At 40.9% G+C, this 24,955-nt stretch overlaps 1 protein-coding gene across 7 annotated transcripts in view; it reads left to right on the top strand.

Moving 5' to 3' along the window:
* The window catches only part of THSD7B (thrombospondin type 1 domain containing 7B), a 281,970-nt gene that overhangs the window by 176,849 nt on the left and 80,166 nt on the right, over positions 1-24,955 (top strand). For all 7 annotated transcript variants that reach the window (XM_085552994.1, XM_085552991.1, XM_085552990.1 and 4 more), the window contains 2 exons: positions 13,738-13,932; positions 17,590-17,853. In XM_085552994.1, coding sequence (XP_085409120.1) covers positions 13,738-13,932; positions 17,590-17,853 — 459 coding nt within the window. The remainder of the gene's footprint in view (positions 1-13,737; positions 13,933-17,589; positions 17,854-24,955) is intronic.

Here is a 24,955-nt window from a genome sequence, read left to right as displayed (position 1 = left end):
ACACTTGGCTGATGTGTATAGATTTTTTTTATCCTCTATTTTATTACTAGAAAGCACCACTATCCTATTTTTCAAGGTTGAAATATAGAATAAAATGCATATTTGACCTTCATTCCTTTAGTGTGATTCCTTTCCAGGGACACATTTCCCAAGGAATTTCCCCAGTGGGAGCTGCCCCAGCACACACCTCCCAGCTTCTTTCTGTCTCTGCCACTGCCTTTCTCTGCTTGGGGCTGTCCCTGGGCAGATGCCAGTTTTAGTGGCCCTGATTGCACAGCTCTTGTGAAATGAGCTGGGAGCCCAAGAGCCTGGTGGGGGAGGAGAGCTCAGGGTGAGGAGATGTGACTGTCCCAGTCTGCCAGGCAGCCCTCTGGCTCTGATTTCTGCTCACGTTCTGTGTTCCTCTTTCTCTGCCTCATCCTTTACGCTACTGTGTCTTCCATTGGCATTTTGAACTGTGGGAAAAGCTGTTTTCAAACACTGCCTCTGTTCAGTTCCCTTTTACCCAAGTCTTATTTTTATGCTCATCAGTGAGATCTGATGCTGGGGGAAGAATCATAAAGGTAAATATCACAGTTGTTTCTGAGGATCCTCCTTCCCTTTATTTGGTGATTAGAATTTTCAAACTTAATTCATTTCTCTTTAATTCCTTGTTCCCCGTGGCCTTATAAAACCTAAATGAATGTTATGTTTTCATTGCTTTAGTATTTTGTTGCTAAGCTGCTGATTATTTTATAGTGAGGGATCTGACATTTTCCATGCACTCCCCCATACTTACCTGCTAGTGTTGCCTTTATCCGCTGAATAGTGTGTTAACCTTGGTTTTAGCTCTTGTTTAAGAATAAATTAATAGATGTGAATGAATTTTGCTTTGTTTTGAGTATGTGAAAACTGTGGATGAAACATTGGTACTTAATAATGTAATACCAGACCTTTGTGGCATAAGGTTTAGTAGATAGACTGATATTTAATCTCTGTAGCAATATTTTTGGTTTAGTAGACTCCATTGCTTGCACCTCTTTACACAGAATTACACAGAATTACCCGGGTTGGAAGGGACCTCAAGGATCATGTAGTTCCAACCCCCCTGCCTAGCAGGGCCACCAAACATACACATTTACTAGATCAGGTTGCCCAGGGCCCCGTCCAACCTGGTCTTGAACACCTCCAAGGACGGGGCATCCACAACCTCACTGGGCAGCCTGTTCCAGGACCTAACCACCCTTCTAGTAAAGAACTTACCCCTAACATCCAACCTAAATCTTCCCTCCTTCAACTTAAAACCATTTCCCCTAGTCCTGCTATTATCAGCCCTTTCGAAGAGTTTACTCCCCTCCTGGGAGTAAGTTCCCTTCAGGTACTGAAAGGCTGCAATGAGGTCACCCCGCAACCTTCTCTTCTCCAGGCTGAACAAACCCAACTCCCTCAGCCTGTCCTCATAGGGGAGGTGCTCCAGCCCCCTGATCATCTTTGTGGCCCTCCTCTGGACCCTTTCCAAAATCTCCATATCTTTTTTGTACTGAGGGCTCCACACCTGGACACAGTACTCCAGATGGGGCCTCACAAGAGCAGAGTAGAGAGGGACGATCACCTCCCTATCCCTGCTGACCACCCCTCTCCTGATGGAGCCCAGGATCCCATTTGCTTTCCGGGCTGCCAGAGCGCACTGCTGGCTCATGTTAAGTTTCTCATCTATCAGGACCCCTAGGTCTTTCTCTGCCGAGCTGCTCTCAAGGACAACTCCTCCCAGCCTGTACAGGTGCCTGGGGTTCTTCCGCCCCAAGTGCAAAACCTTGCACTTTGCCGTGTTGAACCTCATTAGGTTCACCCGAGCCCAGCTTTCCAGCCTGTCAAGGTCCCTCTGAATGGCATCTGTTCCCTCCACCGTATCAACTGCACCACTCAGCTTGGTGTCATCAGCAAACTTGCTGAGGGTGCACTCCATTCCCTCATCGATGTCATTAATAAAGATGTTAAAGAGCACCGGTCCCAAGACAGACCCTTGAGGGACGCCGCTCGTTACCGGCCTCCACCTGGACATAGAGCCATTGACCACCACCCTCTGTCTGCGGCCTTTCAACCAATTGCTTATCCATCTAGTTGTCCACCCATCAAATCCACCTCCCTCCAATCTGGAGATGAGGACCTTCTTTTTTTTTTTTTTTTTTTTGCAAGACCTTCTTTTGCCTCAAGCTACAAATGGAAGATGCAATTTCGTTGTAAGTATCTTAGATTAGGTACACAGGATCTGCATTGGTTGACATTGGCTCTGATATATGTGAGTAAAACTTTAGAGTAATTTTTGCTTTTTCCATTCTAAAAAGTTAATTAACTGATAAGACATAACCCTGGAGCATGGGTCTTCAAGCAGGACAGGACAAAGGTTTAAAGAGAATTTGAAACGTTGGTCTGAAGCAATAAAGAATCTAGAAAAGGCAAAACATGGATAAAATATAAAGAATCCTTCAGTTTTCTGTCGCCATTCAAATCTTAATTTATTTGTCTTTCATGTCAAACATGTGCGTAGAAACAATTTACTGTGAATTTTTGATGTGCTGTAAGTATTTACACTTCCATTAGAGCAACAGAAAAAGTTGGTTGGTTTCCCAAATATATTCATACGGAAATTTTCCTTTCCTTTTTGCATTGGATGAAATTAACAAGCAGCTATTTACTGTTACTTTGAAAAGCACTCTTAAAAATTTCAAATATCTCTTCTGTAAAGGAAATGTGAAGTTGGTTTTTCATTGACTTTTAGAATAACTTATTTTAAAATGGAAGAGGTAATTACCACTCAGGGAAATTTTGGAAGTACCTCTGATTGCATTCCCGTGCTTTTAAGAAAAATGTTGGTGCTGGGTGTAATTGGAGATAGCTTTTGTTCCCTCTCCCCGGTTTCTGGGGTTGGTAGCAGAGTGGCACAGGAGGCTGCGAGGGATGGATGTTCCTCTATGCTTTGTTTTGCTGAGCTTTGAGCCTCAGCTTTGAGTCAGTGTCCTTATTTTAATATATATATATTTTTAAGAAGTTAGAGAAAATAAACATAAAACGCTCTGTGTTGCTTTGCGAAGACAACCTTCCCCTGCTTGAAGTGTTCTCACTTGAAGTGTGATGCGTCTGATCTCGTTGTAATGGCACTTGGCAGAAAGCTTTTGCATCAAGGCAGAGCAATTTTGTGGGGGAAACTGCTCTGAGCTCCAGAAAAGATGAACAAAACTTCACAGGTAGAAAGGGAGCAAGATGAAAATCAAGCTGGTGATTTAATATCGCCAAGATTAAAATAGCTTTTACTGGAAAGACTCTAATATAGAAAACATCATGGTATCACAGGCGGCTGTACCCCAAGGTTAGCTAGAATGAGGCAGATGAAGAATATCTGAAAATACTAATAATCTCCCAGCAGGGTGGAAAGTATTGCTAGTTCTGATGCAATTTACTTTCTGTTGTGCTAATTTGTTTTTATTGCATTTGATTGTTTTTCAGTTAAATAAACCAACAAATTGTGGTTCCATTATTTATAATTATATGATCTGAGCCAATGGTAAAGAAGTCAGAAATGGAGAACTTTTTGTTCCTATTGTTTTCATTGTATGTATGCTGCAGTAATCAGTCAGTATTTTGATTCTGTAACTGCTTTAGAAACAAATACTTGCAAACGAAAGCTTCATTCACAGATATTGAAAAGAAAGTGTAATGTGATCTCTTCATACTGAAAGAGATGTGAGTTTTGCCACTGCTTTATAATCCCCATGTAGTTGGAACAGGGTGGTACAAATTTAAGAGAAGTAGCAGCAGGTAAATAAGAAATGTTTCCTTTCTTCTGTCTTCAAGGAAGGAGCAAATCACGATAAGGAAAACATAACGTGCTGTAGGATATCTCCCTTTGCATCTTCTCTGTGATCTTCTGCCTTGTTTTAAGGAGAGTAGAAGGGGAAAGCAAATCTTCTCTTTAGATCTGCTAGCTTCAAAAGAAGTGTAAAAAGGAATGTACTGCCACTGAGACAGCGAACTACAACAGCAAACATGAGAATGATAAAAATAATTACACTCATCTTCCGTTAAAAGGCAAACGGATTGGAACACATTAAAAAAAAATTGCCTAATGTGACCCAGGGGAAATACTGGCTCTTACACATATGGAAATCAGAGTCTCATATGCATTACATATAAATATATCCTCCATCATCTTGGACTGTTAGTCTCTTCTGGTGATTCCTTTTTTTTCCCCCCTCTCTAAAGAAAGCAAGGCTGCCCTAAGGCAGGGTTTCTGTGAAGCATTTTTTTTTTCCCTCCACATAATAAGAATGTTTAGGAAGGAGGTATGAAGAGCTCTTCTGGATGTATAATTGATACATTATGTATACATGCGTAGCGCTCCCACGCATCAGTGTGACTGCTCTTACTAGGATTCTAATCTCTACATGTAGATTTTCTACCTTGCAAATCTACTGAAAGGTCCACAACATTTGATTTCTTACTGTTCTGAATGGGAACCTTTTCATAATTCCCCTACGCCTCTTGTACCCTTACCCTAAGTAACCATATCCTTATTGTACACACACTGTACTGATCCTACAATCTCAAGTACATGATTTTGGCAGTCACAGCAGACAGTATTATAAGACAGCTGAAAGACAGTGTGTTTAGATCTTGTATAAAGAGCATGCCTTTTTATTAACTTTGGTCGAAGTAGACTTCACCGTGTGTCAGTTTTAGGCTGCAGGTGAGTAGCCAGACTTCAGAACTCAAAGCATTCAACAGCCTTATCTCTTTTTTACTGTAGAAACACGATAATTGAAGTGGGAAGTTTTATGCAGGACTTTTTGTGCAATATGCAGTGGCACTTCAGGAAGATTTAACGTCAGTTTCCGTGAGTGGAATACAGAAAGTAATGAGGAGGTTTCCAAGTTTCCATGTTAGTTCTTTCTGAATTGAAGTTTTGAACTTGGATAAAGATGACAGTTCTGTGTGATGCAAAATGCCATAGCTACCTGAATTCTGGAAAAGTATGGCTAATTAAAGAAAAAAGAATTGAAGAGACCGCATTCTGGTCTTATTCTAAACTGGCCCAAATCTGACTGTCTTTACTGAGGCGCATTTGTATACACAGCATTATGCAGGCAGTACAGTCATGGATAATTTCAAACCAGCCTGTCTTCCCTTAAATATTAGCCACGGGTCCAAGTAGTGAGAAAATCTGAATTCTGAGGAAAATGGAATGAATACAACCCAATGGACAACAGGCTACACCATAAATCCCTTCTGCCATAAGACCTATCCAACTGTACATTAATTTATCGCAACAAAACACATCTCGCGGAAGCAAAACCCTGCTTGGGGAGAGAGAAGCTAAACAAATGGAATGCAGGCTTTTCTTATGTCCAGTTACTTGCAAGATTATATCAACCGATAATTTACTCAAACCTGATACAAAAAGAACATAGTCTGATATGTGTAGTTCACTGGATAGCCTTACTGAGGTGTTTTTTGAGACCCTCCCCAGACTGGGTTTGCAGAGTGAACTGGTTGCGGTGTTACAGAGCTCTGCAGTGCTCTCGTTAAAGATACCCACGTGTTCCTGCTAAATCTGGGCCAAAACAACTGCACAAAACAGGCTGCATTTCTCCAGCTCTCACTATAAAAGCACTGACCAGAGAGAGTGCAGCTGAGGCAGAGCACCCCAGAGAAATTCAATGCTTTTCTGATTGGAGATACTAGGAATACTGTACAGATGTTTGTTTTCCATTTTCTCTCTCTGTGTTATTTGGCATATTTGATTTTCTGTATTTACTGTATGTATATATAACAGGGTATATTAGTTTTATTTTCAGGACGTGAAAAAATAATTCATCTTAAATATAACTTGATGATTGGTGCCACAAATAAATTGAACTCCATTGCTTTTAGTAATTGTGGGCAGCAGAAGGAGCAGAAAAGGAAGCATATTTTTGTGTTTTGTTATGTTCTTTGAAAGGAGCAGGAGGATAATTTCTATCATTAATCATCTAATGCATTTCCATTGATTTTTCTTTTTAATAGAAAATGAAAGTAAAAGCGATTCAAAACCTGTAATAAAGACAGGGAAAAAAGGAAAATTGTGAAAGATTCCTTAGACTGATTGCAGAATGTAGAAGCACCCAGATTGCAGTTATTCACTGGCCAGAGTAAATTTGAAACATTAAAAATCATATTATTTTGTCTTCCCAGCCAGACAGTGTGTGAACCACTACAATAAGAAAGCACTTGTATTAAAATGAAAATGATGCAGGCATTAATGTATCAATCTCCTGTTCCACATCCAGCGTGTAGGTGGGAGCAAGGGTGGGCCTTATTGCAATGTATTTCTCTCCTATTTCTCCTTAAACAGTGAGCAGGCTTGGCTCAAAGACGAGAAAGAATTGAAACATCAAGTCACATACCTTGGCACAATTGACATGTACAGCTCAATTCTCTCAGTGTTTCAAATCATATATTCCCCACCAAATGATCAATAACCTCATCCATAAATATTGAAGGGAAAATGTATTCTAGGAAGTTACTTTAAAATTGAGCAAAAGTGAGTCCTGTTTCAGGCATTAAGTTGCAGAAATCAGCCTGCACTGGGTTTACTGGTTGTAATGTGCAGCCTCAAATGTATTTAATCGCTTTCAGACAAACTTCCCTTCAGGCTGAGCCCTTGGAATCTGCAAATAGATGTACTGCCCTTTCTTCTGGGGTTCCTGGCCTACACTAACCTGTTTTGTGACAACATACGTGTCTTCTTGTGGGAAGGCTGCAGAGAGAAACCAACCAAAGAATAGCTGCAATCTTAAGCATGAGGAGAACCTTCAGTTTCATGTTTTTTTTCCTTCTCTTTTAGCCCAGCTCCTTCCTTTTCCTGTTACAGTCTCTTCTACATTTTAAAATTGTTCTATTAGAGACTTTTCTTCCCAATTCTTCCCTAACTCTCTATTTATGCAGATCTTTTCAGTTGCTTATCTTTATCTTTTCAGTTGCTATTTACCATCTTTATTGCTTCCCAGCCTCATTTCAGGCCTCTCCTTTGTTTATAGTGCAGGTTTGTTGTGGTCTGTGTTTACTCAGAGCTCTGTGTATTTGGTGGCATTTGTTAGCCCTTTAAGCACCACTGTCAATATCATTAATAATTACAAAATGGGAAGCTGGTGATCTCAGAGCCACTTTCTCTGCTGAATAACTAGTTTTTCCAACCCTGCCCTGGTTGTTTTTTCTAGACTTTTGTCTGTGGTGTCTTTCCCAGCATAACTTGTTCTTTTTGTTCTGACTGACTTTAAGGAATTATATTGCAGTTTCCTTCTGTAAGTCCGTGCTTTGCCTTATTTCAAGGAGTGCTGCTCCATCTGAGGAGTGTTGCAGTGTTGAAGTTCAGCAGATACTTATGTCACTACAGAATCAAGGCCTTCATCTTCAATCTGAGCTGCAGCAGAGCCTTGTATTCTCTCTTCTGTTATGCATACAGCACTGCTTATGATCTCCTGTAATTAGGGATTGTTATTTTGGTCTGTTACACATACTTGTACGTAAATGTTCCACCTGGGATTTTGGAAAAACTGATTCTAAGTACAAAGGAGTATCAATATAGAAAACAAATGAGATTGTAATGGTTTATGAGATGATGGCTAGAACCAGCAAGTCTGAATCCTTGAAGTGTTTGTTTGTAGATATTATCTCTAAACCCCTTTTTTCACTTACAGCATATGTGAGAAGTGAACTAGTTACTGGGTTACTGCTGTGTTGAGGGGTAATGAGAACTTTTCTGAACAGCAAAAAGATTAACAGCCATGCTGAAGTAGTTCCTTTGACTTTACATTCTGTCTTTGATTTTTTCACAGATTCTTAGAATTTGAAGCCAGAGAAGATTATTACACAATTGCCTCTGTTCCCCTTGGGGCTAGGCCTCTCTTGTCTAGCCTCATCAGACATCTTCCTGTATTAAGTCCAGCCATCTGAATTACACTGCTGCAGAGCTTTGCTTTTGGTGATCGACCTGACTGTACCTTGCTGGAATTATCAGTCATTGTTTTCAGATGTTCTAATGGCGTTTAATTCCAGAGTTTTGTCACCACCAATTTACATACTCCAAATTGAAATGCCATGGTACAATATAATTGTAGTGCCTGACAGTTGTTATTCTTACTCTTCAGTTTTTACTTTTTAGAAACTGTTGAAATGCATTTTTAAAGGAGAATTGATTATGACTTTGTAAATGAATATGATTAGAGTATCCGTAATTGGAGTATCCGTAATTGGATTTTTACTTAAGAGGAACTGTATTTATGTTCTTGCAATGTTGTGCCTATAATATTTCTATCCCAGTGCTCTCTTTTTGTTAGGACTGTCTTTGGAGCTCTAAGTCAGGCATGAGCACAGGGAGAGGAGTTGAGTTCCCCTGTTTGGATGCTCATGGGCTTCTTTGGTAGTGACATAACGTCTTCTAAAGATATAGTTGGCATCTCTGCAATTTGTCAGCAAGCAAACATTTGATTTCACAGCATTCAAGTTTATAGATTAGTGTCTGCTATTTACTTTTAATTTAAGATAAGTGTAGTTAAAGTATACGGCTTCCATATGCTTCTTTATGCCTTATGCTAAGATGATGGCACACAAGTGCACTCTTGCGGGTGTAAATACAGAACAAGAAGACTGGGACTGTCATACTGAATGTCTCGTTAGCGATCCTAGTTCTGTATCCCTGCAGGACCCTGTACTGATAGAAGGGGGATCTTCCTCCCAACACCATTCAGGTAGCAGCTGACTTATGCCTTGAAGCAAAGCAGTTGCATCTGCTGCTATTTTCTTTGCTCGTATTAATCACTTAGATTTGCTGACATCTTAAATGTTCATTAAACAGCTCCAACTCTGCCCTGGGAACAGGTCTGTGCTGCCTCTGCACTGTGCCGCCTACAGGCGATGTGGCTGGGCCATGGAGATGCCCTGCAGCACTGGGCCCCAGGCAGGGTGGGAATGGTTTCCTCTATCCAAACCCTACCTTTCTGGATACTTCTTTATAAAAATATATTTTCTCTTAGCATTTGGAACCTGGTTACCTTTCATTTAATTCATGATCTTGTTTTTGTTGTTACGGAGAAGATGCACTTTTTTGGTGCCGGCTATTGTTGGATATTTATATCAACAGAGCTGTGTTAATTTGTCATGTTGGAGCTTAGCCCCAAGTGTTTAATTCCAGTTTGGTGGTGTTTAGTGGCACTAATAAGAAATAGCAGGACTTCAAAGGGAAATCTTGCATTTCTCTTCACGGAAACCATGATTTGAAACCCTGAATCTAGCAGCATCCTGTTAGTAGCTGTTTCAGTTCATGTTTGTGCCCATTTTAAATTCTGCAGCGAGGTGGCAATCACACATTGTGTCTAGGAGGGACTTACAATTACTATGTGATCCTTGTTTTCTCAAAGCATATTGCTGAAAATGGGCTGTATTTGCCCTTCAGTGGTATCCCACTTAAAAAAAAACGGAGATGTTGACAGAGCAGAAATTGCTTTGTGGTATGAGTTTATTTAAAACCATCGTGACGGACCCGAGGATTATGAGGAAGTATTTCTTATGTAAAGAGGACATACATGAGCCAAACCAATCAGCAGTTTGAAACCACTGAGGATGAGTAATTTTATTAACTTTTCTGAAGGTCCATTAAACAGAAATTTGTCTCATTCTGTTTCCAGAAGTGCCTGTACTTGAAAATATTTTTGTCTTCAAAGAGCTGACTGAATTGAGGAACAAGTTTGCAGCAGGCAAATAGGAGGTGAATATGTCCTGAACAAACCACCAGTATGGATCCAGCAGTAGCACTGCTTCCTACCTTGTGCTTCTGAAACATTTGTTTTATTCATTTATTTTAGCAGTCTGTGCTGCCTGGCTCAGACGTAGCATATGCGTATGGTAGATATCCGACTGTTTCTGAAGACTGACATGCCATATTGATCAGTCATATTCAACTCTGAATCTTGGAGATAATTCAGACCGAATTGGAGAAGTCAGGCATTGGCATCATCGTTGAAGATGTTTGCAGATTGAGTGGAAATGGATTCCCTTACATAACTGAAGTGCATCATTCTGCTTAGGCCCATCTGAGGAAATGTGGGTCCATGCTGTGTGAGGGCACATACAAATGAAGGCTCATGCTGGAATTTTGTTTTGTGCAGATGCAAGGAGTGCCTGCCCTGGCCAACCAACTCATTAGCCACTCAGTATGTGCTCCTGTGTGCCCACCAGCATAGCATTCCCTTTTGGCACTGACAGGTAAAAGACTCCAGGAGAGTGGAAAGCTGGCTGAACATTTGGTCTTTAAGTAATATTTTGGGCTTCAGAAGTAGCTTTTTGGATTCCTTGCTTTTCAGCTGCTGCCTTCTCTCCTTGGTGATACTGAGAGTTTTTGTTCTGTTGGAAATGGCCTGATGGAGTTACCAGGATATGCACTTATAACAATAATTAAAATGGAGAAGTCGTTCTGAATTTACAATCACCTGCCTGTTCCTGATCACCTCACAGGAGATCCTCCTCCTCTGCTGTTCCTAAAATCCCCATGTTCTTCCTCTGACCTCCCCAGGAAGGTCTTTGATGCCATTCTGACCAAGTTGCTTTACCTATCCTCAGTCTTTTAAATCTTTGCTGTCTGAACACTAATTTAAATTTCTTGCTCTAGCTTTGAAGCCTCCCTGCCTTCATTTCCCACTTGCTTTTGTTTCACATTGTTGTTGTCAGTAATATCAGCCTCATTCCTCTCCTCCTCACTCATGATTCTCCACGGTACGTTTCAAGATGTCACTTCACAGACAAAACATTAGACTTTTTACTTTTCAACTCCTTCTTGTCTCCATGCTTTTTTCCTTGCTGCTTCTTGTGTCAAAAACATTATTACCTTCGTTGATCTCGGAGAGTCTTCAGGGTCTCTTTAAAGCCTACATTTTCTTTTTAAATTTGTCAAGTTTTTGTTAGGTGTGATGTCATTCCCCTTAAATGTGCTTGCTAATATCTCTATCATATTGCTTCAAAATTACTATTGCATGCAAGCGTTACAGCACAATCCAAATTACTTGTTTTCTTTCCTCTACCTATGTTTACTATTGATGCTAATTTCTTTATGCTCCGTAATCAAATATTTGCTCTGACCATACATATCCATCACTTTTTGCATCTAAATAGCCTGTGCAAACTCAGTGACTTATGTGCATGCTTAAAATTAAGGGTATTTGTGCAGATCAGGCCATTAGATAATAACTCATTGCAGCATGGAGCATCTGTTTTAACACTGGTATTTAAAAGTCTCATTGCTTGTGTTGCCATTAATAAATGTCGGGAATGAATTGTGGTCTTCTGTCAGATGGTAGTAAACATTGCAACAGGATAGTTTATTACACTATTGCAAGTATTGCTGGACAGGGCCTGCAGCACAGGATATTGCTCACTCATAGCTGCTGCAGCAGTGCTGAGGAGCATTGCATACACTTTGTGATTCTGTGTTGCTGAATCTTTAGTGTCCTTGCTGAAGGTAATGAGGCTACAAAGACCTCAGGCAGCAGAGTCTATTACTTCTTTAACCTTTCTAGAGAGGGCAATTACACCGCTTTCCCATACAGTGCTGCGACCTCTGTCCTTCTGCTTTCGTAATTGAGAAAGAGAATATCTCCGAGTTGCTGCCTTCCAGTGTGGAGAGATGGCAAAGGTCAAAAGGATTGAAAGTGAGCGGCTAGGATCAGCAGTTTAGAGGTGGTTATTAATATGCTGATTTACTGTCACTCGAGTCTAAAGAGACTTTTCACAATTGCTTGCCTTGTGCATGCTCCTTAAAATGCTGATTATTTTTTTCCTCAGAAATCTTATTACATTTTAATAAATTACTTTTTATTTGCAGGTGGTTGCTGACTTACCCCTCACTCCCATGCAGCACCGTAGTTAAAAACAGAATCTGTGTGAATTCATTGCAGAGTTACACCTTGGTAAATCTTTAAACTGTAAGGAATCAATGAGTTATTTTTCCCTTTCTCTTCATGCACTCCTAGTTACATGAAGTGCCAGCAACAAGAATAAATATATTCAGCCTCAAAAATCTGAATTATTTAGCAATCTCCATAAAGTACTAGCACAGGTTGTTGAAGTTAAATAATAATATCTGGATTAAATAATTTCATCTTCTGTAGCTTTATGGTGCAACATGTGGACTGGCCTGAAGTCAGAGAGCCCGGCATGACTAAACTCTTGGGGCCAAATTTAATTCCTAGCTCTGTCCCTGACTTCATTACTTTAATCAAGTCATGACCTTTCTTTGCCTTGGTTAACCTACGGTGTGGGATATAAATAGCCTATAATCTTGGAGATTTTCTAAGAATTAATTATTATTAATGAAATGAAAGGCTCCATGATGTGCAGGCTATTTTTATTTATTATAATTACTTATTATTAATTCACCGAAACTTTAGAAAGTTTTATTGTAGGCTTCCTGTGACTCAGACTTTTACATTAATACATTTGTCCCCTGCTATGTCTATTCAGTTCCATTACCCACCTTAAAAAACTACTACCGACTAGCTCCAAAAGAAGCAAGGGTGTTGAAGGAAAAGGAAATTGGCTTAAAACAGAATCTGGGGAAAATCAATGCATGTCAGTTCTGGGCTGTGCTCTTTGTAAACCCCCTTTGACTCTTGACTGAGAGTCAAACCATGATGGCATCCAAGTCCAAATTCAGGACCTCAGCCTTACCCCAGCACTGTGCCTGCTATTTCCAGTTGCCATGGCCCAATATTAGAGAAAAAATTTTGGGCAGGGAACCAGCCTTGGCAGTGCTGTGTGCAGAGGTAAGGCTGTGTAAGCGTGCGGGAATTCTCCCTCTGCCCTTGCTAAAGGCACTGCAATTGGGTGGAGCTCAGCTGAGGGACGCTGTCTTCACCTGATGCCCAAGATAGTAACTGCTTTTTGGGTTTGTTCAGTTTTCATGTTGATGCATCCATTCAGTGGTGCTCCTGTAGCAAGTGGTCGTGGGCCATAAAAGCAGGCTGCTTTCCTATCCTATCACAGGGCTACCAAGCAAGGGAAGGCCTAGGTTTTGCTTTTTCTCCTAAGCATCTCCATCTATTCAAAAGAAACAGAAAAACTTATATGGCCAGAGAGAGGGAGCCCAAGAGAGGAGGCACACTGCTTGGGCCCACAGTCTAGAGGGTAATTAGATCTTGCTGCAAGAAGCACTGAGCTTTGTAAGCAGCATCTGCTGCTCAGGCTCTTGTTCTCTTTATCCAAAATACAGAGAAGATCACAATTGTGGAAACGGAAGCTTTCTTTCACTTCTTTTGTTTTTTCACACTTCAAAGCAGTTTTGATTCCATGGGGGATGTGTGCATTGCAGCTTGGGGATCCTGACCTCGACCGAATGGGCTTTATGGCACAGAGCTGCGGTATTATATCTTTTCTTATTTGGTCATACAGTGTGTCATTAGTTGAACTGTTGCCCCAGTGCTTGCCTCTGAGAATACTGAATTTATATCATCATTTAGGCAACAGACTGCTTGAACAAGAATGTGTCTTTATGGTTTTGCAAAGCTCTTAGAACAGAACGTGTTTGAGTGATCCATGAATAATGACCTAAAAATAAATCAGCTTTATACTATTAAGCCAGAAGAGTGAATTTTGCACGGAGCACAAGCAGAGACTAAATACAGTGTAATAAAACACACAGAACAGTATAAAGTTTTCTGTCCCTTTTCTCTTCAGCTGTTACATGCCTGACAGAGAACAACGAATCTGCTGACGTCTCTGAATGCATGAAATGGGCTGGACCTATGCCACTTCTTGTCCAAGACTGTATCATTCCCTGCAAAGATGACTGCACGTTTACCCCTTGGTCTAAATTTACAGCGTGCTCCTTTGACTGTGAATCAACAAGAACCAGGAGACGATCACTCACAGGTAAAATCTTTTAATAATATTTATCTAAGGATGATATTTTTTGAGTGATGTTTCTTAGATGCTGGTGAACTGATGTTGGAGTTTCATAAAATCCTGAAGAGAATAGGCAGATCCTGATTGATTTTTAGTCTGATTCTGATCATTGCCTCCTTTATGCACGTGCCCTTTGGGATGAAAAAAACCTCAGTGGTGAGAGCCCATTTTTACACGTACACTGAATAGTGACTATGCCTTAATCTTGGAATCATGAAGCACATGTGCATATAAAAAGAAAAATAAATATATTTTTCAGGTTTAGGCTGTTGAAATCAGGATGAAGTTTAAAACCGGGACTTTTTTACATAGCATTATCCAGTAGTGCAGCAGTGCAAATTAATACCATGGGTGAAGAAAGAGCGGTATCGTTCAAACAGCTTTGATCATTTATATATATTCCTTAAAAAAACTCTGTTTCAAACCACTTAATGGAACATTCTTCCATACTTGCTGTAGTGGTATGTTATTATGTTATTTGAATGCTGACCAAGCTTTGTAACTCTAGGATGTTAATAGTTGGGAACAACTTGCTTTGTTAGGATTTGTCTCCCCCCCCCACATATACAGTAAATTGATTCAAAATGAATTATACTGTTTCCAGGTTTGCAGTAAATTTGCTGTTGTTACCCTGAACATTCAGAACTTGTCATATTGCTGTTCTGTGCCTAAGAGCTGTGGTGCACGTGGTTTTAGTGCTCTCCATTTCTGGAGGTGAGCTCCACTACTAGAAGTGAAGCTTCAAAGAATGCTACTGTGAAGTGGAAAACTAACATAGTCATGAGAGTATCTGCTGCGATAATGTCTGGGAAGAGGGTGGCAGCAAAATGTGGTGGCTACCACTGTTTCTTTCTTCTGGAAGCACTTGTGCCGTGGTTATTTTGTTATTCTGTTTGTTAGTGCTGAAATGAACCAAGTTTTTAGTAGGTAGCAATCATAGTATGTAATCATAATATATATACAATGGCATCAAGCTGCCTTTCTTGAGTATGACTCACTATAAAGATTTTGCTTCTACATAAAAATCATAATTATAAAATGCTCTGTTCCTTCTGTCAGAGAGCATATTCTAAAATCTTACCCACGTTGATGTCTGTGTATTTAAAGTAGTAGCAATCCTCCATCCCTATCAGGTTCATATCTGTGTGATCTTACAGAAAACATGGTGCCATAGGAAAAAGGTGAATATTTACCTGCAGATGGATTTAAATCTGAAATGTCATCGTGAATGTGCCTGAAAAATACAAAATAGCATGGGCCTACATTCTTTCTCATTCTGTTCCACATCAGACATATATCTGTTCATGGAAGTGGACCAAAAATGGTTTCTGATAGCCAAGCTTTGATGGCTTGTCTCCTCACCCATACTGGGTTTCTGAGAGAACTTCATCTGGGTCTGCCATATGACCTTGATAGCTTTGCTTCTTCCCATTTGGAAGGAGCTCTTGACCTCAGCCCACTGCCTACAAAGACACCCTGAGAAAGCTGGCAGTGAAGGGCAGCAGGGTGTCCTGGGTGGGTCTGGGCAGCACAAAGCCTCAGATTCCACAAAGGTAAGGGTCAAATCATAAATCACTTCTAGGAAGCTGCAAATCTAGGGAGGTTTGTTGGCGTAGGACTGTCTTGTCTCTACATAAGACTTGATGATAACTGGTACAGGTTTCATCATAAAGCTGGAGATTAAAATCAGTATGAGCTTGATCCAAAGATCCAAGAGAAGTGCTATATAGGGAGTTCTTCATGGGGTTGAAGAGTATTTTCTCCACTTGTATTTCACCTTTTCTGCAAGAATGTATGAGTTGCACATCCTTGCTCAATGCTGTGTATGTCTATGTTCAAATGAATGCTTCGAGTTAATTATGAGAGTTCATTAATGATGTCATTTAGTGGGAATCTGCTAATTGTTTGCTAAGTATTTGCCTGCCTCCCCCTCAGTTTTCAGTATTATCCGTTTTACTTTGTAAGTAATCATAGACTCTACACACAAAATTAGTCATTACTTAAGAGGCTTATTAAAAACATATCAAAATTCAAAGTTGTTATAATGAAAAAGCAGCTTTTAAGCCAGTCTTCAGTTAATAAATAGTTGAATATTCAGTATGTTATAGATGCATCACATTTTATTTAGAAATATGTCCCCGACTTCCAGACATCCAGCTGCTGTGCGGGCATGCAGGGAGATGGGCACGGGTCCAAGCACACACAGCCATGTGCCTGCATGGTTCTGTGTGTATTCCCTGCTCTCCTTTAGGGCTTGCCTGCCATTGTGCTGCCAGCTGAAAAAAATAATGCTGGCGTTATTTGGTGTCTTTGGGCTTATTTTCCTTTTGTGCTTGCAAGCTTCACCTTCCCCCGGCCTATGGACATACACTTCTTAGAGAGCTGGGGTTTGAAGGACATGAGTCTGAAGGGCTCTTCTCTTTGCAGAGATACATGTTTGTACACAAACAGGTTTTGTTAAGGCCAACTTGTGCTCCTGTTGAAATGACTGCTGGACTAGCAAGGGGGCTGTTGGGTATACAGCTTATTGTTTGTTCTTAGTATCATACTTGCCTGCGATTGCAAAGAGAAGGCATTTCTTTTCAGATCAAAGCTTTAAAAACTTTTTGTAGAAGTATTTTTAGAGTATACAGGATCCCCAAGGGGTGTTTGAGGATGTGATACAGATGCAGTTGTTAGTGAAGATGAATCTCCCCTTCTGCTTGGATGCCAAATACAAAGACATTCCTGAGCTCAGACAGTGTAAAGATTACTCCACTTCACACTGCCTAACCCATGCCAAGAAAGGCATTGATTTTACCTTTCAGAGGCTGTGCACAGACCTTTTTTCCACTTGAGCAATTGTAGGGATTCGGGGAGCATGGATTCTCTCCTTTGCATTATCTCCTTCCAGGGACCTCTTCTCATGTCTAGAAGTCCTCCAGGAGCAGGGTAGGCAGAGTGCAGTTGTAAAGAGCTGCTCCGCAGGTTCATTTAAATGCTTCTGCTTTCCTAAAGTTGCTGAAGGAGAAAGATTTGTAAATAGCCTTCTTTTAAAGCCTGTTGAAGGAACAGAGCAAAAGAAGAGATTAAACCAATTGTAACCACTGAAATGCTTTCCAGCCCTGATAATTTACTGAGGATTATCTTTTCCGTTTTCTTCAAAGTACAGTTTGTGTGCAGAGTGCATCTTTAACTAATTTGTAAAGTAGCCTCAAAGAAGAAGTTGTGGCTAATGTGGAGTCCTTTCTGGGTTGTCCTGGCAACCATTGATTGCAAGCAAATAGAGACAAAACAATCAATTTATTTGCATCAGATAATTAGAGAAAAGTGATATTATATTAAATTACAAAGCGTTTTCTGAGCAAACTGTTAGTACAACAAGGCTTTGCATTTTGCTCCTTGCCCTACCCATCAAAACAGTGTTTCTGAGTTCTCCGGTTGCCCCTGGAGATAAATACGTGGTCCTTGCACTCCAAAGCACTGGCAGCAGCAAATAGACACCTAGGAAATGTTCCTGGATATTAACATTCAGATTGTCTTGGTTCTAATGTGTTGAATTCCTGCAAGTATAAATAATATGACATGTCGTTATCAAAAGTAGCAGATGTTAAGCTAACGAACAGATTTCTCTGGTTGGAACAGGGAGAAGCAGAAAGCGAGACAAATGCCAGAACACAGAAGTTTATCCTCAGGTTGAAACAGAGCTGTGCCCCTGTGAGGTGTTTACCTCCCAGCCCCATGGAAACTGGTCAGACTGCATTATCGGAGGAGGGAAGTTAGAGCTGCAGGCAGGAGTGCAATCCCATGGAGACACCAAGGAGTGTGGAGAGGGTGTGCGGCTGCGAGCTATTGCCTGTTACGATAAGGCCGGCAGACTGGTGGAACCATCTCACTGTAGCAGCTCAGGTAAGGAGATTAAAAAGAAAAAGTGCATGATGTATGTAAATGTACCTGATGCTGAGCTCAGTGATCCACTCAATGCTTTTTGGAGCCTGGCACATGAGTGTAACGGTGTGCTTGCTGGATTAGAACAGCTTTCATGCTGTTGCTGTGACATAGTTCTTCTAACTTCTTCTCATCCTTTTTGGTACCAAGGTATTCTTGGCCATCTAAGAGTCTGATGACGTTTCTACAATTGAAGTGAAACAGAAGAGGGCTAAAGTTGGCTACACTAATGGAATGCTGGAGGAATAGACATGGATTTCTACTGTTTGTATTAATTCCATAAAATTCTAAACTAGATTAGAGATTAGAAGGAGAAGTTGTATTTCAATCAGCAATTTCTTTCAGAATACTTCCTTCAGCTTTTACTTGCTTGTAAACCTTTATTCCTTTTCACTAAAGCTGGTAATTCTTGGAGTTGTTTTCAATGTGGGATTTTCTTGACACAGTCCTGTATAATTGCTGTAGGTCTGTGATGTCCTTGTTATGCTGCTCATTACACATGACTTCAGCAGTCAATGGCCTTGTCCTTGTAATTTTGCCACCAGCCTTGAGTTCCAAATGATATACAGCATATATTCGAATTTCACCGCTTGCTGGGATTCTAGGCTGTGCTTCTGTCCTAGAAGCAGTTTGTCTGTACATATAAATCTATAGCAAATGCTTGCCTTAGAGGCAGGGCAGTAACAGAGCTGGAACAAGCAGATGTCACGCTACCAGGGTTTTTTCTCCCCATTGCCATAATTTGCAGTCCATTGAAATCATTACTCTAAATTGATTTACAGGCAAAGGCATTATCTTAGGAGCAAATTCTTTACCCATGCTGCCCCCAAAACACTAATGCTCTCTGACGTCCAGACAAAAAGCTTAGGATGCCACACAGTGTAGTACAGTGAGTTGGAAGACTTAGTGAGCTCTGTAATGGGAGAAGGGGAAACAAAGTCTCAGGAGAAGATTAATAAGTACAAGAGGGGCCATTAATGTTCCTGAGTACATGGGAATGGAGAGTCTGCTCTGTGGAGGGCCTTCAGGACAAGGATCAGCAGCCTGAGCTGCATGTGATAAAAGGAAAATAAAAACATGTCCTGATGAAGTGATTCAGGTCTGGAGCAAATTCCTCTCACAGCTGTTTATGGCTGTTCCAGCTGGCTGCACAGATTCATAAAGCAGCTTTCCGTGGTTTGTGTTTCAACAATGTGCTGTTGTACCAATTGATTATGCCTCTGTGGCCCATGGAGGAGGAATGCTATACCTTACCCCCACAAAGTTACCTTTTCTTCCGCAAAAAGGGAGCTGCTGAGCTTTGAAAGGTGGATTTGACTGTAGTGTCTTGCTCTTTTGAAAACCTCAAGGCTTTTATCACCATTAAAAAGAGGAGCTTGTCTATGCGTGGGGCTTCTCTGAATAACCTTGAAGCCAGTCAGTGATATTTTTGTGGTATTTTTAATGGTCAGGCTTTTCTTAGGGAGTAGTCGCTTAAAGAAATCATTGTTGGATTTCTTGTCTTCAGCTTTTTATCCAAGCAGAAATGATTGCAGTGTGGCCCTTGCACAGGATCCGTGTCAGAGGCTACAGGGGTGGTCAGTACTGGACAGCAGAGTCCTCCCATACACACTATGGTCTATTTGCAGGTTGCTCTTCAGAGTCCAAGGTTTGGAACAGTGAGATAAATGAGGTGTGAAATGTTTCCACCTTGTTGGATACCCCATAAAAGTTCCCTTAAAGGTGAAGCATTCACCTCCTGCCAGACCCCTGTGTGATATTCAGGCTGTATAACCTGGCTCTCCAAAAGCTGAGAATTTCATTTTATGAAGGCAGTCATAATGGTTTCACCATGATAAAAAGCACTCCAATGTCACCATGGTATGGGAGAAGTCCAGTAAGATGCCAAGCCTTTGGGATCCCTGATCAGACCAAAGCAGTGATCTCTCCAAATTGTCCCTTAGTTGGATCCTCTACTCATTCCTGCTTGCTACCCAGTGCTGAACACCTTCCATTCTCTGCAAGGCAGCACTGCATCCCTCTCTGGTGCATGTGGATGTTTCTGACTTCAGTCTCCCTGTTTCTATCATTGGGGGCCTGCCTTCCAACCAGAGCAGTTAAGTGGAGATAAGACTAATATTTATGGTCTCAAGAGCTGGGAGCTTTCAAAATGCACTTCTGAACATATTGTTGAATTAGTGATAGAAACAAATCATTATCCAATTAATGATTAGCAGGATGTTATTCAACCATAATAGAGAAGGGCGAATTACAGAAGTATGCAGAATTGCTAAGCCCTGAGAAATTATTTATGACAGGTTTTTCTGAGCAGCTTAGCCTGTCTTGTTCACAATTAGAATCAGGGAACCTTGTGACATTTTCTTGGTGACTACGTTTATATCTAATTAAGCCATGGCCTTATTTTTGAATGCCAGTCATTGTGATATCTTGTTGCTCTTGCTTGAGGAGATTTGCAGGTAAGCACTGTTCCTCTTCTCTTTCTTTGAGCTCTTCTGACTTCTCTTTGCCAGGATGAAGCTCTTTCTTGCTCTCCTTTGAACAAAAGAGAGAATTTGTAAAACCTGCTTTTTTTTTTGCTGGGTCTCTTTGTAGAATTTTTACAACATATAGAAGGACACATCTAAGGTTACAAACTTTGCCTTAGAAGCAGATTTAAGTTTGGCCCAGACTTCATGAGAACAAGGTATAAGAAAACAAAAGTGGTCAGTTTGTAGCTTTTTTAGAGAGCATTTGCCTTCTTGCAGCAGTGATTTTCACCTTCCGTGACTGAAACCTGGCTGTTAAACTTCCGTATGATTTAGTTCACCTACATCAACGTGCCTTACTATGTGAATGTATTGTAGATATGTGAACATAGCAATGGATTTGAGCCTAATGTAGAGATTAATCACTCCTCAGAGGGGTTCAGGGTCCGAGGCCCTTAAAAATACAAATCTCAGACAAACTTCTTTCTGCACCAAAGCTTTTCTTCGATGTACAGGAAGAAGAAAACAACAACAGCACAGCTTTTTTTCACATGACTGGCTTTTTGATTAGTGTGCTGCTTTATTTTAGTAGCGTCGTTATTTTCCTTGATGGCCTACTCAGTAAGCCCACAAAATGACTGACTTGCAGTTTCTAAACCAGACTAAATCTTTCCTCCTGGAGTTGGTTCATTCTCTTTTACCTTCCTTTGATTTGGAAAGCCAATTAGGAAATTAAGGGTACAGGTAAATATCTCCAACTATATTACGAAAATGTAATTGATAATTTGCCTCAATTAATCCTTTCCATTGGAAAACTGGATTATCTCGCTTTCAGCTTATCACGCTGAAGAGTTGCTGTTTGCTGGTTGGCATTCGGAGCATCCTCTTTGGATGTGAATTTGTCCTGCTAATTGCAGGTCATCTGCTTCTTTCAGTCTGTCATTCGAGTTCCTTGTACTGGTTGTGCATTTCTGCCTCCTTTGTTTCGAATGATTTCATGTGACTCCTTGGCCTCTCTTCTTTGTGTGCTGTGCCAGTGGGGTTTTGTTGGTGGTGTTTCTTTTTCACATTGTTTTGTTTTGTTTTGTTTTTAAATCTTGGAGGAGGAACATAGGGTGCCTCATCTGTTCCAAATCAAAGGCTGGAGATCTCTGTGCGGCTGCACAGGGGTTTTGCTTTTGATCTGATGGGGAATTTATGGAAAGCTGGAATTTATGAAATGTGCTTATGCTATTCAAATTCTGCTTTGCTCACAAGAACAGGAACCTGGAAGAAAGACATAACAGACAAATGGATCCTGGCTTTAAATCATCAGACAGTGGGCTTCAACACACAGTCCCCACAAAAAGCCTTAATTATCTCTAAATTTTTTTGAATAATAGTCCTCCTTACTCTCAGTAGTAGAATGTCCTCCTTGCTCTCAGTAGTCAGACATTTTCTTATGTGGTTTACTTGCCACTGGGGAAATCGAAGAGGGTTGCAGTTTGCTGAGATGGTTCCTGGGCGTTTCTACTCATGGGGAGGTGCCCCTTGGTTGCTTCCCAGCAGGTCCATGGGATGCTGCTGCTGGGAATGCTACTGACAAGGTCACCCCCTGAGAATGTCAGTTCTCTTCCCATGAGGACCTGAGATGGGTCATCCTCATTTGCAAAGCATTTTTTGGTGTTGTTTTTTTTTTTTTTTCCCTTGTAAAACACTGCTCCTGGAGCAAGCATTTGAAACTGAATGCTTTCATTTGATGCTGCTGGAGGAGTGCTCTCTGCCCAAGGCACATTGGAGACAGCACTCGCCAACAGTGACAGCAATTCTTCTGCCCTGGCCAGCTGTGTCCCTGATGCTGAGAGATTTAGGATAATATTCAGAGGTCATGGATCAGGAATTTTAACTCCTGTTGTTGAAAACCAGGTAGTGTTGAGTCTCATGAAATCTGATTTTCTAAAAGATCAGACCACAGTAGAGCTGTGCTTTTACCCAGGGAATTCCTCTGGGGTTTGCATGCCCATGCTTCCAAATGCTGGTCACCAGCTTGATGGACACAGTGTGACCTACCAGGATCCATCTCAGGGACTCGCTCTGAAATGCTGCACAAGTGAGCCCTATTCTGAATGACCCTCCATCTTTCATCTTCTTGCATACATGAGACCTTCAGTTCTGAAGGGGTACTGTAATTCCAGATTTAGCAAAATGACTTTGTTTCTGGATGAAAAGCTAAAAGCATCAGAATTAAATGAGTTGTTTTAGGAGAAAATGAGACCCTTTTAATCTCTGGCCTTCAGTAATCTTTCTGCAAAATGATATTTGTTTAGCTCAGAAAACTACAGGCAGAGCCTGATAGATAAAAGAAATGTGACCTAAGTCTATCCTGGACTGATAGCACACTTATCTTTTCTGTGAGATAACAATTATGGAAAGGCAAAGTTGGGAAAACTACACTGAGTAAATGCTCATTTGTTTTTGAACAGGTACCTGTTCTGGCACTTGCTGCATTCAGTTGTTCTTTTTTTTCCCCATATGTGGTCAGTTTTATCTTGAAGAATGAAAATGTTGCAGAAATCCCCGATTTTGTGTTGAAATGCTCCAGAAGTAGAAACTTTTCTGAACAGGTTATTTCACCTACTTTTGAAAATAAGCGTTCAGTTTCATTTTTAGCCTGAATAGAATTGCATATAGAAATTTCACAAACCATTAATACCTGAATCCACCAGTTTCAGCACTGGGAGATTTCTCTACTGCTATAAACAGCATCCAACAAGCATCTACATATGAGACCTTGTGTTTGACTGCCTCGTTCTTTTACAAGCAAAATTGGCAGTCCTGCCTACCTGTTCTTTTTCAGTTCTGGGCTTTAAGCTTGGCAGCCTTGGGGTGCCTCCTCCATAAAGTATGTGAGCAGTAGGTAGTCTTAATACCATCAGCTGCTGATGATACGTGGGCTCAGTGCTCAGACTGTGCTGCACCACCTTTGTTTGGCACTTGGCTTTGGTGAAATATTACCATGCTCTTTTTGAGATTGCTCTTGTGCCTCTCTTCTCTCTGTGGCTTTTCAATTATAAATAAATGACTGTATTACTTAGCAGGACAAACCTTTTTGAAGACTGCTGGAGGAAGAAGTTTCAGCTACAAGTTCACCTTGTTTTCTGCCCGACCTGTCCCCTGACATGGGAATTAAAGCTGGGTTTGTAGTACAGGTGGCAGGATGACATTGTTGGCTGTGAACAGCTTTGTCCTATCCTGTCTTTAGTCTCCACTTCAGGACTTGAAGCTGTTATCACCTTTGAGATTTGTTCTGCTTTCTCAGAGGAAAACAGCTTCTCAATTTAGTCCCCAAAATCCCATCTGGGTACTCCTCTGGACCTTTGTCCTGCATTTCTGCACATTTCCTCATGTGTGAAGTGATGCTCTTAATTACAGCTGTGCCTGCCAATGGAGCTGTAGGTGTAGAAGCAGGTGTAAAAGTCCTGCCCTCTTTTCCTTGTCTGTGTGCAGGGTTTTTACTTATTGCTCTCACTGCAGTGCTTAAAGAACTTTACTTTCCCCCCATCTCTTCCTTCCCTTTTGTTTGTCTTTTTTCCTTTCCAAATTCTACTCACCATAAGAAAATTTGGCCATAGTTCTTACTTCCTGGATGTTAAAAGAATTATCAAATGAAATAGGATCAGAAGACAACTGCTCAGACATTGCTGTTCTTTATATTTTTCTGGCAAAAGAATCAAAGGCAAAAAAAAACCACATCAAAATCTGTTATTTCTGAATGGGACAAATTGTCTATCAAAGAAGTTTATTTAAAGCAAGACTTCCCCTGAGGCACTAATACATAGGAATGTGTATCTTCCAGATCCTTGTCTTACAGAAAGCAAGTACACATCTTATGAGAAAATATTTAGAGAATGAGCTCTTTGAGCACCATTCTCTGTAGATGCTGCCGATGTTTGGTCATAGCGATGTGTGCTGTTCTTTTTCCCTATCTTTTGTTCTTGTTGCTGCATTCCATTAAAACAGCCCCTTTGAAGAGATGGCAATACCAGACTACAGGAAGAGGTTTTTTTTTCTTTTATTACTAACCTCAGATCTGGGTTTCTGAGTTGAAATGTGAAATTTGGTTTGGAGCCATTCAGATAGGTATGCCTTGGAATCCTAGTGTTTGCTACAGGGTGAACCAGGCTGCATGCTGTTAGGGTACAAGCAGGCTGTGTGGTGGGGCTGTTAGTCAGGTTCAGATGGGAATAACACTTGGGGGTATGGGCGTGCTCATGAGCAATTACTGTGGTGCAGCTGATGCACTGTAAGCCTTGGCTTCCTGGTCCACCTCTGCCTGGTCTTGCTTGTGATCCTGCCTTTTGTTTTTATTATTAGGTTGGACCCCTTTTTCTAGTTTTGACAGCTTGATTAAAGCTCTTCCATGGGAATTGAGAGCACTTTTGGTGTAGAAATAGACTGTTTTCACACTGAGTTACTATCAAAGGCTCTGGGCACTTTTGGTAGCAAGTTAAGGCACTGGGCAGCCTGCTACTGATTTCTGCAGTAGTCTACAATAAGTGTGTCTTCTGGAAATGCAGTCTGTCTCTTCATCCTTAGTAACACATTTATCACAAGTATGG

Source organism: Coturnix japonica, chromosome 7 (genome assembly GCF_054131305.1).
Source record: "Coturnix japonica strain WE chromosome 7, WE-NBRP24, whole genome shotgun sequence".
Classification (NCBI taxonomy): domain Eukaryota; kingdom Metazoa; phylum Chordata; class Aves; order Galliformes; family Phasianidae; genus Coturnix; species Coturnix japonica.
This window is presented reverse-complemented; position numbering and strand designations above follow the sequence as displayed.